At 48.5% G+C, this 18,321-nt stretch overlaps 1 protein-coding gene across 2 annotated transcripts in view; it reads right to left on the bottom strand.

The window, feature by feature from the left end:
* Positions 1-356: 356 nt before the first annotated feature.
* The window catches only part of LIMD1 (LIM domain containing 1), an 84,014-nt gene continuing 66,049 nt past the window's right edge, over positions 357-18,321 (bottom strand). The window contains exons 3-8 of one of the 2 annotated variants that reach the window (XR_014822946.1): positions 15,519-15,586; positions 13,463-13,525; positions 8,048-8,178; positions 6,979-7,279; positions 6,139-6,767; positions 357-4,892 (exon numbers count right to left, since the gene is read on the bottom strand). Coding sequence is in view for 1 of the 2 variants with exons in the window: in XM_021068638.2 (XP_020924297.1) it covers positions 4,755-4,892; positions 6,139-6,207; positions 7,228-7,279; positions 8,048-8,178; positions 13,463-13,525; positions 15,519-15,586 (521 nt within the window). In the remaining variant the exon portion in view is untranslated. The remainder of the gene's footprint in view (positions 4,893-6,138; positions 6,768-6,978; positions 7,280-8,047; positions 8,179-13,462; positions 13,526-15,518; positions 15,587-18,321) is intronic. The other variant, XM_021068638.2, reaches the window with a different exon arrangement.

The raw sequence follows: 18,321 nt of genomic DNA, 5'->3' as shown, positions 1-18,321 counted from the left end.
GCCTTGCTCAGTGGGTTAAGGATCCAACGTTGCCATGAGCTGTGGTGTAGGTTGCAGACGTGGCTTGGATCCCACATTGCTGTGGCTCTGGTGTAGGCCAGCGGCTACAGCTCTGATTAGACCCCTAGCCTGGGAACCTCCATATACTGCAGGAGCAGCCCTAGAAAAGGCAGAAAGCCAAAAAAAAAAAAAAAAAACAAAAAGAATCCAGAGTTCTAGTCAACTACACTGCAATAAATTAAAAAAAAATTTTTTTTTTAAATCCAAAGCTCTAAAAGGTAGCCAAATCCTATTAAGCAAAAAGTACCATCTACTTACTCCACACACACACATAAAAGAAGACCCAGGAAAGATCATTATGTTGGAGATCACTTTAATAGTCTACAAATTAAGGCAGTTTCATTGTCATGATATTTTGAATTTTATAGCAACAGTAAAATTTTGAATAATTTTATAGTAACAATATTTTGAATAATTTTATAGTAACATATTCTGAATAATTTTATAGTAACAGTAAAATTTTGAATAATTTTAATAGTAATGCTATTTTCAATCAATTAAGGTCAAAGAAGAGACACGGAGGAAAACAACTTCCCTGCAGAGTGAAATTTTTATACACTATACGGAAATTTCCCACATCTGCCCAGTTCTGGCTCAGAACAACTGACAACTAACATATCTTTCTCATTTTCTTTCCTATTGCTTTTAAATGTTACTTCAAACAGTAACTGGGAAATAAGGACCTATTCCTGGCACAAAGGAGGGTACAAAGGATTTGGTTTCCGGCCGACAGTTTTAACAAGTGCCTTAGGCAACAAAGGCTTGGAGTCAAGTCTTGCACACATTCTCTGCAAGGACACCAGCCACCAGCACAGCTCTCCTACTTTCACACACAGGAAATGGTCCATGAAAACAGCCTGCAAAGGAGGGTGAATTCCAAATCACCTTCTCCAATTCTAACACTTCTCATTTTCATCTTGTGTGACAGAAGCCCACGGAAACAAAGTGATGGCAGTGCTTGAAAGTGATCAGAACACCAAGATTATACCACCAGCCACCCGGGACTCAGTGGCACAACCTCAGTGGACTCAGCCAAAATAAGTCTTCATTCAAGCACTAACCTCGGAGAAATGGAAAGTCCTGCTGCCACATGCAGGTAATGGCCCAACAGGACTCAATGCCCTTCTGTGTGAAAAATGAACGAATCACTCTTTCCTCAACCACAGATGGGGGGGATAGCATCGGAGAGAGAAGATGCTATTAAAACAGGCCAAACTGGATTACTGGCTTTTCTCAGATCACCCAGGCAGTTTTTGAATGACCCTAGCTGGGGGTAGAAATGACAAGAAAAAATAAAAAAAAAAAGGACAAAGAGAGGCAAGGGAGAAGGGTGGAGGCTGGCTCTGGGGTCTGGAATCAGGCCATAATTCTCAATTATCTCAAGTCTAGGAGTTGTCCAGGGAACTCAAGACAGGGCTATCTGCTCTTCCTTTTAAAACAAACTTAATCATCCTGGTCTATGAGGTGCTTGTGTGTTCTTTCTACACGCCCATAAATACAACCCCCTCACAGCTCTATTTGGCTAATAATTTACAGAGAGTTTAAAATACCAGGTAAGTGGACATCTACTCATGGCTTTGGTGCATGGGCCTGAGGAGGAGACAAAACCAATATGAAATTCCTACCTAGGACCCTCTCCAGGGACCCTGACAATAGAGAAGTTGCTGCTCGGATTGCTAGGGTGTCTATAAATTCCCTTACTGTTCTTCGTCAGTGGTTTAAAATATCCACTGAGATATCGGAATTGCCTCAGTCAAGGCCACTTTAAAATTTGCATTTAAAAAATGAATTACACCAGGGGAGGGGTAAGAGAGTGGGATGGACTGGGAGTTTGGGGTTAATAGCTGCAAACTATTACTTTTAGAATGGATAGACAGTAAGGTCCTACCATATAGCACACGAAACTATATTCAATCTCCTGGGATAGACCTTGATGGAAAATATTTCCAAAAGAATGTGTGTGTGTGTATATATATATACACACACATACATACATACATATATATATATGAATGATTTGGTCACTTTGCTGTACAGCAGAAATTGGCACAACATTGTAAATCAACTATACTTTAATAAAAAGAAAATTAGAGATGTTTAAACTACACCTGACCCTTGAACAACTTGAGGGTTAATCCTCATATAACCTATAGTCAGCTGTCTGGAACCATGGTTCCTTTGCATCGTGGATTCGACCACAGGGTAGGTCTGCTGTATTTACCATCGGAAAATATCTACATAGAAGTGGACCCATGCAGCTCAAACCTGTGTTGTTCAAGGGTCAGCTGTTACCCAATTTGCAAACAAATTCTTGCTACTTCTGACGTGACTCCAAGGCAATTGGCTATGTTCTACTTGATTTGAAACTGGAGCAAAGGTGTGCCACCAAGGCCAGAAATGATGCTAGGTGGGCAGAGACAGGTTAAGATGCACTGGCTGGCTCCACCTGCCCAGCAGCCTCACCAGGGCTGAGCTGGACAACTTGCTGGGAAGGTAGGGTGCGACCCCAGGGTTCACTTCGCCAGCCCCATGCACTCATGGGTTCCTAGGAGGCTCAGCCTGTGAAAAGGCATCAATGAAAGCACACAGTCTGGGCTGAAGTGACAGCTGGCCAAAGGATTCCAACAGAGTGACTTTAACAAAAGTGGAAAAGACAATCCATGGTGCCAATTCTGTGCTTCGTACAGGCAATTGCTACCAAATGAGTCCAAACATGGCCTAGAAGTGGAGCTGGGCCCAGTGAAGAATCTGCAGCTTTTTTGTGCCTTTGGGGTCCACTGACCACCCTCCAAGGCCCCAAGCCTCTGAGAGTGAGGTCAGAAGGTGGGGAGCAGACACCAGCCACCACACTCTCAGCTTGGGTGGGGGTGGTGAGATGACTCCTGCCGTCCTGCAACAAGGCTTGGGGCCCCTCCCCCATGGGCTGAATGAAAGGGCAAAGGCCAGTCAGCCTTTTTTTTAATACTTTCTTCTCATTGAAATGCCGAGGGGCCTCAGGAATGTGACACACAGGGCAAATTCTCCCTCTTCAGTGCCGAGGTGGCCTTGAAATCTTGTCAGTGCATGGCCCTCCCTTAGCCCTTGCCACTGTGGGACCTAGCCTGATGATACAGAAGGCAGTAGCACCCAATTTCAATGGGATCAATTCCCAGTTGACCTTTAGTTGAGATTATAGTGCCCGGACACACTGGTCTGACCTGGGTGAAGCCAGAGATTCCGAACGCACAATGGGTGAGTCCAACAAGATGACCAAATTCCTCCCTAATCTGAAGCTCCTATCTGTGAGGTATTTTTTGTGTGTGTGGAAGACCGAAAGTAGAGGGAAACAATTTTTAAAAAAGGAAAGAGGGAGTTCCCAGTATGCCGCACAGGATTGGCAGCATCTCTGGAGTGCTGTGATGCAGGTTCAATCCCTGGCCCAGCACAGTGGGTTAAGGATCTGGCGTTGCCACAGTTGTGGCATAGGTTGGATGTGATCCCTGGCCTGGGAACTCCATATGCCACGGGGTGGCCAAAAGAGGAAAAAAAAAAGAAAGGAAGAAAGAAAAGAGAGAAAAACAAAACAAAACAAAACGCAGTGTACCTTATACTGGTTTCTTCAGACTTAATGCCTGTGCCAAGAACTGGGCAAGACAGAAACCTATGAAATGAACATAATAACTTACCCTGAGGCACGCCCTCCCAGGCCACCTGTGAGATCTCACACACAAAAACTCTCCTCATTTATTAGGAGCTAGGTCTCAGTACATGGACAAGCTTCCCAAAAGCCCATCATTAAATAAGCAAAAACAGACACAAGAGGATCCCCACAGAAGATCCCAGACCCACTTTTGCAGGAGCAACTCCCAAGTCCCAGACTCACGAGAGCTCCGAAGGAAAAAAGCGCAAACAGATGGGCGAAAGAGGCCTGGTGCCGGCACCAAGTTCTCGTCCCAGAGCACACTTTGCTAGAAGAGGACCAACCTCTGTCAGGCCCCCAGCTGCCCTTTTAAGGCATGAAGATTTGCAGGGGCACAGAGAATGTGGTCAGGGCACAAGGAGGAAACCCTATCTCACTTATTTCAAATCATGGCTCTGGTTTACCAAGTGAATTCCTCCTAAGATCCAAAGCACATGTTAGAGCTTCCTTCTTGCAATGGTGCAGTTAAAATGTGCAGCCATTCTACAGAAGAACTGAAGCTCTGGAGTGGAAGTCTTAAATTACTGTGTGTGTGTATGTGTGTGTGTGTGTCTGGTGTGGTTGGGAGGGGGCATTTGGGTCCAAGTATTTTCCAAAGGGGAAGGAGAGGATTGAATGTATGGGCAGCTGAAATCTCTCTTCAGAGTAAGATCTGCTCAGTGCAAACCTTTCCCTCTGAAGCATGAACTATTCCCGGAGGGGACAGGAGGGTTCATTCGGTCACACTAATGAGATCTCCTGTCACATGCCACGCACTTGCTGGGGTGTTTTCCTGAGTAATCTAATAAGGGCGTGGCAGCAAAGAAAGGCACATGGAAAATATACAATACCAGCCAGGCAGGGATCCTCTCCCTGGTTAAAGGAAAGGCATCCCCGACACACACTCAGGAAATGCCCCCCCCTCCACTGTCCCAACCCCAATTCCATTCCAGGGGCCACTGGAATTAACAGGTGGACTCCTCATGGTGCAATCTTGACTCCTTGTCCCCGATGTGAGGTCTGCAGGAGGCTCTGGCTAGAAGTGGTGCTGGTGAAGGGCTGCGGAGGAGGGGCCCTTCTCCAGCCTCTTGACGTGGCAGGAGTGACAGAACAGGTGATCCTCCAGGGGGTAGCAGCGGTGACCATCTTCATCATTGAGCTCTAGACCGCAGTCCTGGAGTGAGGCAAAAATGCTCAGTGGTGGCAAAACAAAACAGACTGCAAGCCACACACACAGGCCCAAGCACCAGCAGAGGGCACTGTGTGATTCTATTTGGGCAGAAAACGCAGTTGCCCAGACACGCAGCCCCCACCTGCCCTGGGAGGGTCTGGACCGCACTGCCCAACACCCCAACCACTGGCCACATGAACCTCTGCAGCACTTGAAAAGGGGGCTGGTCAGAAATGAGATGTGATGTCAGTGTAAACACACATCAGATTTCCAAAACTTAGGACAGAAAAAGGATATACAATATCTCATGAAAATTTTTTTTTTGTCTCAACTACATGTTGAAATGATAACATTCTGGATCTATTGGGTTGAATAAAATAGTATCACAAAAAATAATCCTGCCTGTTTCTTTTTACTTTTTTTAATGCAGCCACTGGAAAACAAAATTACACACATGACTTGAGTGTGTGACTCTCAAATTTCTATCGGGTGGCACTGGTCTGGAATGTGGAGAGAGCATGGTTGAACAAGTGTCTTTACCTTTTTCTCCAGCACCTGGTGTACCTCTTTCTTCAGTGCTAGCTGTGGGATCAAGCTATATGTCACCCACACCCACTGTTCTCCCCAGTGACAGCAACACAAAATAACTCCTTTCGTGGGTGGATCCACTTAAATCTGGCTCAGATTGTACGGGCACTTAAAGCATTTGCAGCCTCCACAAACCCTGGCTGTTCTGACAGACATGGGGCACCAGTGGCTCCTTCAGCCTGGGGTGTGACAGGGGCAGATGGGCTCACCAGTGACATGCCTGTTTCCGGGGGGGGGGGGGGGGGAATTCTTCGTGATTTCCACGGCCCAGCTGAGAAAGGGGCCCCTGGCCGATAGAACAGCCCAGAAGCTGGAGGGGAGGGAGTCTATTCCCCAAATCCCTACCTGACAATCTGGGCCCCAAACAAGACCCGAAACTCATGCTCCCCGTGACCCTCCCACTCTGCAGCTTCAGGGAGGGCAGCTGCAACCGATTTGGGACTTGGGGGTTATAAATGCAGAGAAAATAGTAAAGACATATTTTTTATACCCAAACGTCTTCATCCTCTCCCACCTCCACCAACCCTACCACCAAACCGGGCTTCACCCACATCCTCCATCATCTCTGGAGAGCAGCCTCTTGCCTGCACCCTGTCCCCCTCAATCTGGATGCCTTCCTCCTGGACTTGTACAGGGGCCTCCTAGGGCCGGGGGGGCCTACCTCACAGTGGTAGCACTCCACGTGGTAATCTCTGTCCATAGACACGACACGGATGGTCTCATCTGAGCCCTGGACCAAAAGAAAGCGAGAACCAGAGGCTGGGGGTGGGGGGGGAGGGAAACTGCCGGGGGTGGGGCTGCTTTCTGAGGTAGCAAGTAGACAGCCTTCAGAGAAAAGCAGGAGTCAGTAGTGGATACTAACACCAGCAGGGAAAAGGACCCGTTTAGTGGGTGAGTGGGAGGGATGTAGTTCTACCTTCTGGAATGTCAGAGTCAACACTGAAAAGAACCACCTACTTGGTTTGTTTACCTGCTCATCTTCTAATTGAGGAGTTGGTATCAAGTCAGAGAGTTTGACCTGATTACAAGGACAAGTAGGGAGTTCCCACTGTGGCTCAGCAGGTTAAGAAGCTAACTAGTATCTGGAGTTCCTGTCGTGGCATAGTGGAAACGAATCCGACTGGGAACCATGAGGTTGCGGGTCTGATCCCTGGCCTCACTCAGTGGGTTAAGGATCTGGCATTGCCGTGAGCTGTGGTGTAGGTCACAAATGCGGCTTGAATCTAGCGTTGCTGTGGCTGTGGTGTAGGCCAGCAGCTGTAGCTCCAATTGGACGCCTAACCTGGGAACCTCCATATGCCACAGGTGCAGACCTAAAATGCAAAAAAAAAAAAAAAAAAAAAAACCCAACTAGTATCCATGAGGTTGTGGGGTCGATCCCTGGCCTCACTCGGTGGGTTAAGAATCTGAAGGTGCGGCAAGCTGCCAGACAGATTTGGTGTTGCCGTGGCTGTGGCACAGGCTTCAGTTGCAGCTCTAATTCGACCCCTGGCTGAAGAACTTCTATATGCCATGGTGTGGCTGTAAAAAGAAAAAAAGAAAGCAGGGACAAATAGGGTTCAAGAAGGGCCTTGGGGTGGGAAAGGCAGCTAATGAGAAGAGGCCTCTTGGCGAGGATGCACTTATCCCAGAGTTTAGATATTGGAAGGATTTCTTAAAAGGCAGAAGGGCAGTGCAGATCTGGCAAATGACCCAGGTAGATAGTCACGTCTTGGAAAACCCTAGGAGCAGAGCTGAAAAAGTATCTTACCTCGGGTGGAAGGATGGGAAGGCCACAGGCTGCGCACTTGGGGGCCAGCACCCTGGGGGGAGAAGAAAGGAAGCAGGGACGCGCATTTGTGGTGTTTCTGGGAGATGAGCCTAGAGCCTTCCTTGCTGGCCTGACCCCACCCCCATCACTCTTCATGTGAATCCTTCTGCTGTGAAGATGGGCCTGGCTCACTCCTGGGAGTATTGCTTCTTGACTGTTCCCCAGAGGTAACAAGTGCATTGGGCTCCTCTCCCCCTACCAGGGACAGAGGCTGATCTGTGTGTTTACTGCCTCAGGGTGCCTCATACAGGCCCAGGCAAACCAAGGGTGGTGAAGACCAGCCCTGAATTGGTGCTTTTTGAAGTCTGGTAAAGTTGGAGCCACAGGGCTTGGGAGATTCCTCCAGAGGCCTAGCCAGATATCTGATTATAGGGTTTTTGGTCTGATTATAGGATTTTCCAGCAAACTTAACTCTTTTTTTGCGGTGGGGGCGAAGGGGAGGCAGAGTGCAGTGGCTTGATATGGGATCTCAGTTCCCAGACCAGGGGCTAAGCCCAGGCTGCAATGATGAAAGCACTGAGTCCTCACCACTAGACCACCAGGGAAATCCCAAGCAGAATTCTTTAACCAGTTCCTTTCTGCCTTGGCATCCGCTGACCCCCGAGGCCCCAGCTGCACCCCTCAAAACCACTGCACGCTCTCAAGCAGCCTGCAGACACGCCTCCGCAGACACCCCTCGGCAGGTTTCCATCCTTCCCTCTGCTGAGCTTCAGCTGTTATGGCCTATCCCTGTGGCTCCTCTCACTCCATTCTTCCTTACTTGTGATAATCCCGGACACAGTAGATCTTGTTCTCTGAGTCCACAGTGAAGGGCACCCCATCCAAGCACTCGTTACAGATGACACAGCGGAAACAACCGGGGTGGTACGACTTCCCTAGGGCCTGCAGGATCTGAGGGTGCAAAGGAAGAGGCCAGGGTTCAGCACAAATTACGGGGAAGAAAGGGCCAGTGGGAGGGAGAGACATATCAGGCCAAAGGACCGTGTGAACAACGGCCTCCTGAAACACCCTTATCCCAGTTTACCTGGACCAAGATGATGGGGCAGGAAAGGCTAACCTAGTTACATGTATCAACAGGAGGAAACCTGGGAGCTAGGGGTTCGTAGATGCAAACGACTGAATTTGGAGTGGACAAGCAATGAGATCCTGCTGTATAGCACAGGGAACTATATCTAGTCACTTGTGATGGAACATGGTGGAGGATAATATGAGAAAAAGAAGGTATATATATATGTGTGTGTGTGTGTGTGTGTGTGTGTGTGTGTATAAATAACTGGGTTACTTTGCTGTACAGCAGAAATTAAACAGAATGTTGTAAATCAACTATATTTTTTTAATCTGAAAAAAAAAAAAAAAAACACCAAAAACCCAAAACAGGAGGAAACCAAATAGGATCCTTCTCCTGTACTTCATAAACTTCTAGGAGGGAGGCTTCTCTATCAAAAAAACGTCCATCATTCTCTGCAGGAAATGCTGCAAAGCAGGGCCATGAAGGGATCCACCTCAGACTTGGGAAGTAGCAAAGACATGGAAAGATGAAATGAAACTCCACCAGGAAATGGCAAAGCTCAGAAAAAACCTCTTAACTTCTCCCTTCTGGGGGCCCTTCTAAGCAGCTTTTACTCAGAAGTGTGATAATCCGGCAGCTGTAACTCGGCCCCTAATTATCTCAAATCCAAGTGTAAGCAAGGCCCCTTTGTTGTTGCTGCTTTTAAACCCAGTGATGAGAAAGCCCTGTGCACCTTCTTCCTCTCAGCGTCATCTAATCTGGATGTGACTGATACCTGGAATTGTCCTGAAACCAGGACAGAGCCTAGATGCAGAGGGTGGGAGAGAGAGGAGATGGAAGAGAATGTCCTTGGTGGCGTCAGTGAGTTGGCAGTTTAACTCCCTCCAAGCCTCTTAAGTGAAAAAAAGCCATTTTTCCTATTATGTGAGTGGTTCTGCAAGTATGGTCCCTGGTCCTGCAGTATCTGCATCTGCTGGAAACTTGTTAAAAATGTACATTCTCAGGCTCTACCTCAGCAATGGGCTTTTTTTTTTTTTTTTTTTTTTTTTTTGGTCTTTTTGCCATTTCTTGGGCCGCTCCCGCGGCATATGGAGGTTCCCAGGCTAGGGGTCCAATCGGAGCTGTAGCCACCGGCCTACACCAGAGCCACAGCAACTCGGGATCCGAGCCGCGTGTGCAACCTACACCACAGCTCACGGCAACGCCGGATCCTTAACCCACTGAGCAAGGGGCAGGGATCGAACCCGCAACCTCATGGTTCCTAGTCGGATTCGTTAACCACTGTGCCACGACGGGAACTCCGAGCCTGGGCTTTCTATAATTTGCAGTTGAAAGCACTTTGATGTCTCAGTAGGAGACTCATTTATGTAATTACCTACGCTGTGAAACTTTGCCCAAACAGACCCACGGAATCAACCACACCAGCAAGGTGGCACCAAAAGGCCCACCGTCAAGGAATGTACAGAATGGTGATCAGCATCTGGGTGGGGACACAAAACGGCTTCCAGCAGGCAGGTGAAGGGGACCTGGAACCAAGGAGAACCTTTGGCAGAGAGTCGTGAGGCCCGTGGGAAAGCACGCTGTGTCCTGGCTCCTTCCTGCACCTGCCTGCTGCCTGTAGAGGCCAATGCCACACCTCACACGCTGCTGCCCAGGGCACCGAGAGGACTTCTTGCTAGTCCAGTCCTCCTCTGAAAGCCCAGCTTTCAAGCTTCCTCATTCCCTCTGGGATTTCACTAACCTCCCCGGCTCCCCAAGCTGCCAACGTGGGAAGAACAACCGGCCGGGCTTCAAAATCCACTTGGCCATCTGGACCTTGGGATGGACTTTACCCTCAGCCTAAGGCTGTCTTGGCAGAAAGAGACCCTTCAATTAATTTAACCCACACGGTGGGGCATTCTGACTAGCTGTCATCATCTGCTGCTGGGTTTTTTTAATGTGGGAAAAGGCCAGTTACCCCCTCCAAGCCCAGAGGATCCACCTCTATGTATAAAGAGGGGCAGAGACAATTTACACCAAGACCGGACAACTGGGGTTCTACTGGAGATCCAAGAAGGGGAGCTGAAGGACTCTTTCTCTGTATTATTCTCATTCTTGGTGGCAATTAAGGGTGCTATATATATATACATATATACATATATATATATATATTTTTTTTTGGTCTTTTTAGGGCCACACTCCAGGCATATGGAGGTTCCCAGGCCAGGGGTTGAATCAGAGCTGTAGCCGCTGGCCTACACCACAGCCACAGCAACGTGGGATCCGAGCCATGTCTGCAACCTATACCACAGCTCACAGCAATGCCAGATCTTTAACCCACTGAGTGAGGCTGGGGACTGAACCTGCATCCTCATGGATACTAGTCAAGTTCAGTAACTGCTGAACCACGATGGGAACTCCAAGGGTTCTATTTTTAAAACTAAGTGTCACTAGCAGACAGACAGTCACTAAAAGTGTTCAAGTCCAAGAGCAGACCGGCAAGAATCCAGGGGCAACTTAGTGTTAGCCCATGGGGTAGAGATGGTCACCAAAACTCAGTTCCCTCTCGCCTGTGTGCCCAGGCTGACCCGCATCACGACAAGGTGACTCTGTCCCCCTGCCTCTGAATCGGGGACTGGCTTTGTGACTTTATGATCAACAGAATGAGGAAGAAAGGCTGTCCTGGAAGTTTTAAGTCAAGGATGCAAGAAAACTAGCAGCTTCTACTTCTTCTCTCTTGCTGAAAGGACGTCTAAGCTAAACTACTGAATAAGATTAGCAGCCCCAGGGAGAGGGGCCTGGAGGGTGAGAGGTCATCTTGTGCCACCAGCTGAACACAGCTGAGTAAATGACCACAGGCAATGCCATATGGAGCAGAAGAATCACCCGGTGCAGCCTTGACCTAATTCCTGACCCATGGAATCATGGCAAATGATAAATCACCACTGTTTTAAACCACTAAGTTTTGGGTGGCTTGTCATGTAGCAATAGATAAATAAGATACCCCAAGGAACAAGAGGGCAGGATATCCAGAAATAAGAACAGGGTAGAGTCATGTTCCTAAACGGGGACACTGTTGGCCTCATATGTACTGGGTTTGTCAGAAGGGCTCTAAAATCAAGGACAAAATGTGCTAAAGAAATGGAGCCCATGGGAGTTCCCTGGTGGTTCAGTGGGTTAAGGATCTGGCGTTGTCACTGCTGTGGCTTGGGTCACTGCTGTGGTACATGTTCAATCTCTGGCCTAGGAATTTCTGCATGCTGCAGGAGCGGCCAAAAAAATAAATATATATATAAAAGAAACAGAGCCCTGTGGACTCAAGCAAGCGCTTGGGGAAGGCAGGGGTGAGGGTGTGTGGCTCCGTGGCTCCTGCCTGGCCCTCCAGCCATGTCCCTAGGAAGGCCTTCGTGGCCAATGGAATGCTCACAGGGCCAAGCTGTGCTGTGCTGTGTCAGAGCCTGAACGGCAGCAAGTTCTATTCACAAACAGAGATGGTTTTGGTTCACTGTTTTATACCTGTCAGCATAAAACCAGCAGAAATGAGTGCCCAACAAAGACACACAGAAGGGAATTCTCTTACGGTGCAGTGGGTTAAGGATCCGGTGTTGTTGCTGCTGTGGCTCAGGTTGGATCCCTGGCCTAGGAACTTGGACATGCCACGGTCATGGCCAAAAAAAAAAGAAAGAGGGAAAGAGAGAAGCATAAGAGTGTTCATGGCAGCTTATTCATAAATTGCCAAAAACTTCCAAACTGCCATCTGCAGGAGAATGGATTAAAAAAAGGGTGCTATATCCATAAATGGAATTCTACTTAGCAATGAGAATAAATGAGCTCCAACATGCCAACAACGTGGGTGAATCTCCAAAACACTTTTCTGAGTGAGAACAGGCAGGCGCAAAGGCATCTCTATAGGATCAGTCCCTCTGTATGAAGTTCCAGGACCAGTGAAACAAATCTGGGGCAATAGAGGTCAGGATGGTGGGTCTTTTTGTGGAAGTGGGTCTTTCTGGAATGTGGGGAATGTTCTAGACCCTGATTTGCATGGTGTTCACACATCAGTTTATACATATATTAAAATTCATTCAGCTGTACACTTAAAGAGGCGCACTCGCTGCAGGGTTTCTCAATCAAAAAGGTAAAAGAGGGAGTTACTGTCGTGGCACAGTGGTTAACGAATCCGACTAGGAACCATGAGGTTGCGGGTTCGGTCCCTGCCCTTGCTCAGTGGGTTAACGATCCGGCATTGCCGTGAGCTGTGGTGTAGGTTGCACACGTGGCTCGGATCCCGAGTTGCTGTGGCTCTGGCGTAGGCTGGTGGCTACAGCTCCGGTTTGACCCCTAGCCTGGGAACCTCCATATGCCTCGGGAGCGGCCCAAAGAAATAGCAAAAAGACAAAAAAAAAAAAAAAAAAAAAAAAGGTAAAAGAAAAAGAAATACCAATGACTAGCAACTCCTTTCTCCAGAGTGGAATTAATCAGCTTAGAGAGGGATTTAAGTCTTTCAGCTAAAAGAACGTCATCTAATGCTTTTCTCGGACCAATATCTTAGTGAAATTTGGTGAACCACTGGATCTCTGAGACAGACTGTGATCTCTGTCTTTATTAACCTCACAACCTCTCCCTATGAGGAGGCCAGGAAGGAAGAACTGTCCCCCCCAAAGAGATAAAGGCCCTGAGGCCCAGGACAAGCTCAGAACAGAGTGTCTAAAACCTGCTCCCTCTTCCACCATCTCAAAGCTAACGATGGGCCCCAAAACCTCACCTGAGGAAATGATTAAGCTGGAACGGACATGGGGATAAAACAACGGTGATGATCTGGCTTTCTGCATCTGATGCCGGTAGCTGCGATGTCTGCAGTTAAACCCCACCCATTTGGCATCTTGCCTGGGATGCCACGAGGACCCCAGAAAATCAGAGGGAGGCTGGTATGATGTGAGCAGCCCAGAGGACAGTGTGTCACCAGAAACCCGACACTGTGTGGACCGGATGGCACAGGATGCTAATACGGAAAAAAGCCCAAGGTGGGCTCTACTAGGGCAGGCAAGCATGCTGCCTAGGGTCTTCTTCGAATAAAACCAGCTGTAACCACAAACAAGGTAGGAAACAGTGTTCTCAATTATTCATTGTTTTCTGTGACTGCCTCCCCCTCCCACCATGCCATCACCTTGTTTGGCCGGCCCTACTCACCATGTCCATAATCAGATGTCCACAAAGAAAACACCTGTCAGCAGACTGCTGGAAACCAGAGTACTGCAGAGGAAAGAGAAAAGAAAGTTAACCACAGGCAGGGCAGAGGAATCTAGCTACTGCCCTGCCAGTCACGAGGACCCCAAAGTTCTCAGAAAGCGGTGTCGCCTTACACAGGAACCTGTCATTTTCCCGTGGACAATCGGGTGATGAGTCACGAATATCCCCTGCCACAAAAGTCATTACAAAAGCTAATGCTGCTGCCCTCTTACCAGCTGAGCGCTGGCAGCCATGACATGCCAGGCTCCCCGTCAGAGGCTGTGCAGAGAGCATCGTTAGTTTCTCACCCAGTGCTTCTCAAAACGGAGTTCCCTGACATCAGCTGGGAACTTGTCAGAAGTGCAAATTTTCGGCCTCCACCCCAGACCAACTGAGTTGGAAACTCAGGGGGTAGGGTCCAGCCATATGGGTTTCACAAGCCCTTCAGAGGATTCTGATACATGCTCAAGTCTCAGACTATCACGCTGTTTCCAAATAGTTCTGCAAGGTTTCTGTTATGCCATTTCTCAAATGGAAGCAAAGGGAAGCTCAGAGAGGTTAAGGGACATTCTCAAGGTCACACAGCCTATTCAGGGTAAGGGCAGGATTCAAAATCAAGTCTGGGACTGGTAAAAAGCCAGCTCTGATTTGACCCCTAGCCTCGGAATCTCCATATACTGCGTGTGTAGCCTTAAAAAGACAAAAAAAGAAAAAAAGGAGGAAAAACTGGGAGACAGTCAATTCTGGTGTGCCGCCACCATCTGACAATCACATACACAGTGCCTGAGAATGATGCAAAGATATGGGAGGAAATGACCCCTGAGGGTATGCAAGAATGAATTTCCTTTCACTTAAGCCATTTTGGGTTTGTTTGTCTGTGACTGGCAAGCAAGAGTCATAATGAGTCAACCTACATAGCCACAAAGAAGCTGGCCCTGAGCCACCTCTGGGTCTCACATCAGTCATCTTATTGACTGGGCATCACTCTATGCTCGGCAGTGTGTTAGGATCTGAAGGTGTCAAGGTGAGTGAAGCAGTGTGTTCTTCCCTCCCTAGGAACTTACGGTAAAGTCAGGGAAAGACTTGTAGATGGACAGGCATGTCCTAACCGCTGGCCAGGGCAAGCCCAGGGCAGCACAGAGGAGGGGCGATCCACAGTAGGACAGGGGATGCAAAGGCTGTCTGGTGATCCAGGCAAAGGAAGGGTGAAGACACTCAAGCAAGGGACACAGGGCTGGCTAAGGCGCAAAGGACGGGGCTGAAGGCTTGCAGAGAACCACAAGCCCCAGAGTGAGCCAGATGTGAGGCTGCAGGGAAGGCTGCCCAGACTGCAGCTTCTATGCATGCTTTGGACCCTGGAGACTGAGGCCTGGGCATTGATACCATGCAGCCATGTGGGGGCCCAGCCAAGCAGGCCAGGGAGGACGTGGTGGCACCAGGCTTGATGCTTGGCCACCCTCTGGATGAGACAGGAAGGAAGAAGGGTCGAGGAGGAATCCAGGACACTGTTCTCAGAGTTAAGGTCCAAGGAGACTTCTGAGCAGAGTGGGAGGGGTGGTGGGGGAGGACTGGGGGGCCAACTCTGGGGACTGTCCAGTGGGCAGGGAGATGTCAGTGGTTGGCCTCTGAGGGACCGACAGGGTAGGAGTTCAGATCTGGTTGTTACTGGCAAATGGATGGCCCTTCAGTGTGTGGCAGAGGCAGGCAGGATGAGAATAAGGAGGGCCCGGCTCCCAGAGTGAGATTTAAGAGCTGGGGGTAGTTGGCAGAAAGGGACAGAGCAACAAGAGGGCAGGCCCGGTGACCTAAAAATCCCTGAGAAGATCAAAGCTCTGCTATTTGCCATCTGCCCAGGAACGTGGGCCACCCCATGCATCTGCAGAAGGAAGGTCAGACCCCCTTCTCCAACAGTGCACTGGGGACCATGGACAGGAAGCACCTTCTTCTGGTGAGCTGGCCTCTCTGCACACTCCCCGCCTGGACCTTGAGGCGGGGACATTTGGGTGAACAAACTCACCAGGAAGTCTTCCTCACAAAACACTTTGCCGTTGACAAAATAGAAGGCTTTTCCTCTCAGCTTCCGGCCTAAGGAAAAAACACATAGGCAGGGTAGAAAGAAAATGTTAATCGGCAGTGAAAAAAGAGAAAAGAAAGGCAAAATCTTTTTTTTAAATGATCATTATTTTTTTAATAGTTATTTCCCAATATAATTTCTGTCCTACTGTACAGCATGGTGACCCAGTTACCCATACATGTACACATTCTATTTTCTCACATTATCAGGCTCCATCATAAATGACCAGACATAGCTCCCAGGGCTACACAGCAGGATCTCATTGCTAATCCATTCCAAAGGCAATAGTTTGCATCTATTAACCCCAAGCTCCACAACCACCCCCTTCCTCCCCGTCCCCCTTGGCAACCACAGGTCTATTCTGCACAAAATCTTTTTAAGCAGAAATAAACATGCAGAATATGCCAACTATCCACAATGGTTTCTGGCTCCTGCAAGCGGCTGTGGTCCTTGGCAATGGACGGTAAGGACAGAAGACAGGGTTCCCTTGGGTGTGGGGGGGGCTGCCTGGCAGGAAGATTACAGCCAGCTTGGCAACCACGCTATACAGTCCTCGCACCTCCTCTCAACTGGGAAAGAAGCCAGTGAGATATCTGGTGACAGATCAGAGGCATCCACATGTGGGAGGTACCGGGCAGCAGTCTCCTGTGAAGCTGCTGTCCCCCCCTCCCCCCACCGGCACTGGGGACTGTCACATGTTCTCCAGGGAACACTGAGGACATCCTATCAGGAAAGTCCTATAAATTGGCCAGCCCTTATTTTCATAACTTTTTTCATCTGAAAACACATACTATTGGAAAGATAATGGATTGCTCTCGTTTTCTCTTGATCTAAAGGGGTGGGAAGGAATGTGAAAAATTCAGAACACCCTGACTCCTTAGGTGTAACTTCAGTTTCCATAGAGCCAGGCCAGCACACTTCATCCAGGGCCTGGCTCCCTTACGAAAAAACACAGCGGGCCACCTGTTCAAGGTACGTGGGAGCCATCTTTACAGGAGGCCCTGGATCTGTACACAGCAGCCACCCCAGATCTGAGAGTATTTCCAGGGCAATGTACAAAACATACTCAAACAGACTACATGGGAGGTTCAAGAACTGAATGAAATTCTGGGAGTTCCTGTTGTGGCTCAGCAGTAACGAACCCGACTAGTATCCATGAGGATGTGGGTTCGATCCCTGGCCTCACTCAGTGGATGGAGGATCCGGTGTTGCTGTGAGCTGTGGTGTAGGTTGTAGACGGATCTCACATTGCTGTGGTTGTGATGTAGGCCAGAGACTACAGCTCCAATTAGACTCCTAGCCTAGGAACTTCCATATGTTGCAGGTGCAGCTCTAAAAAGACTGAAAAAACAAAACAAAACAAAACAAAAAACAGAGTAAGTTCTAAACACTAGTAGAAACAAGCCCCTGAGGGCTAACGTCCACCTGAAACCCAAACCACAAATGTCACAAACATTAACAGTGCTTGAGACGGAGAAATCCCATCCATACACAATGGGTGTCTTTGCCTGTGACACCCCAGAGCAGGAAAAGAGCACCAGGTAACAGGAGAGACTGCCTGTGAAAACTCGTTGGATGGAACTCAGAGAGGACTTTGAAAGCATCAGTGAAGGGGGAACGCCACAAAAATGGAAATAAATTCAACGATGAAAGCAAAATCCTCCAGATGGACTAAAGGCCTCGGTGTGAAAAACAAAAGCTATTATGAGAATATATAGGCAGCTGGCTTTGACTTTGGCATGGTAAGGATTTCCATCCATGGATGGTCCCTTTTCCTGCCTCTACACCAAGCTTATTAGGAAGGCTCTGTCCTTCTCCCAGCCTGGTCAGACCCTCTGCATGGTGTCAATTGCTGCCAGATTCACTGTTACCTCAATATTTCCCCAATCCTCTGACTGGTTCCTTTAGAATATTCTCATGCTCTGGGATGTGCTACGTTCCTTGAGGATGAAACGGTAATTTCAATTCAGCCTCAGAGTAAAAGGGCTAGGGAACAGTTTAATCAAGGGCAATAAATGGACTAGAAGGAAAGGCAAGTCAGCGGTGAGAAGATGGTGACAACACACAGCAAGGGAGGAGCATCCACAGCCTATAAAGAAGGGTGACAATCCTGAGAAAAAGACAGGAAGCCCAATGGGAAAAAGGAACAAAGGAAGGTACAGAGAAAAGAAAACTGTCCCAAGTTCAAGCTCATGCTGCTTGACACACAAGAGGCCCATAAATTGAGAGATGAGTTGTTGCGGCAAGGAATAGTGACTTTATTCGGAAAGTTGGCAGACCAAGAAGATGGTGGACTCATATCCCAAAGAACCATCTTGCCCAAGTTAGAATTCAGGCTTCTTCTTCTTTTATTTTTTTGGCCGCTCTGCGGCATATGGAGTTCCCAGGCCAGGGATCAGATCCGAGTCACAGTTGTAACCTAAGCCTCAGCTGCAGCAATGCCAGATCCTTACCCACTGTGCTGAGGATCGAACATGCGTCCCAGTGCTTCCAAGACACGCAGCAATCCCAGGCCACAGCAGGAATTCCCAGGCTTCTTTTATACCCAAAGGGGAAGGAGTAAAGTCAAACACTTCCTGGTTCCATCAGGAATGTGTTCATTTCTGCCTACCTGCAGCCATAGACAGGTGGGCCTGGTCAGGAGGTTTCCTGTGAGCTAAACATGCTCATTACCTGGGTGGCAGGGTTCCCAGAAATGGGCCGTGATGTCTAATTTAAGATTAAAGGCAACATCCCCCTAGTAATT

This window comes from Sus scrofa, chromosome 13 (genome assembly GCF_054392235.1).
Source record: "Sus scrofa isolate SSC_HxYL_T2T_F1_AM1 chromosome 13, Sscrofa_HxYL_maternal_Yorkshire_Landrace_v2.0, whole genome shotgun sequence".
Lineage (NCBI taxonomy): Eukaryota > Metazoa > Chordata > Mammalia > Artiodactyla > Suidae > Sus > Sus scrofa.
Note: the sequence above shows the minus strand (reverse complement) of the source record. Positions and strands in the feature narration are given on the sequence as shown.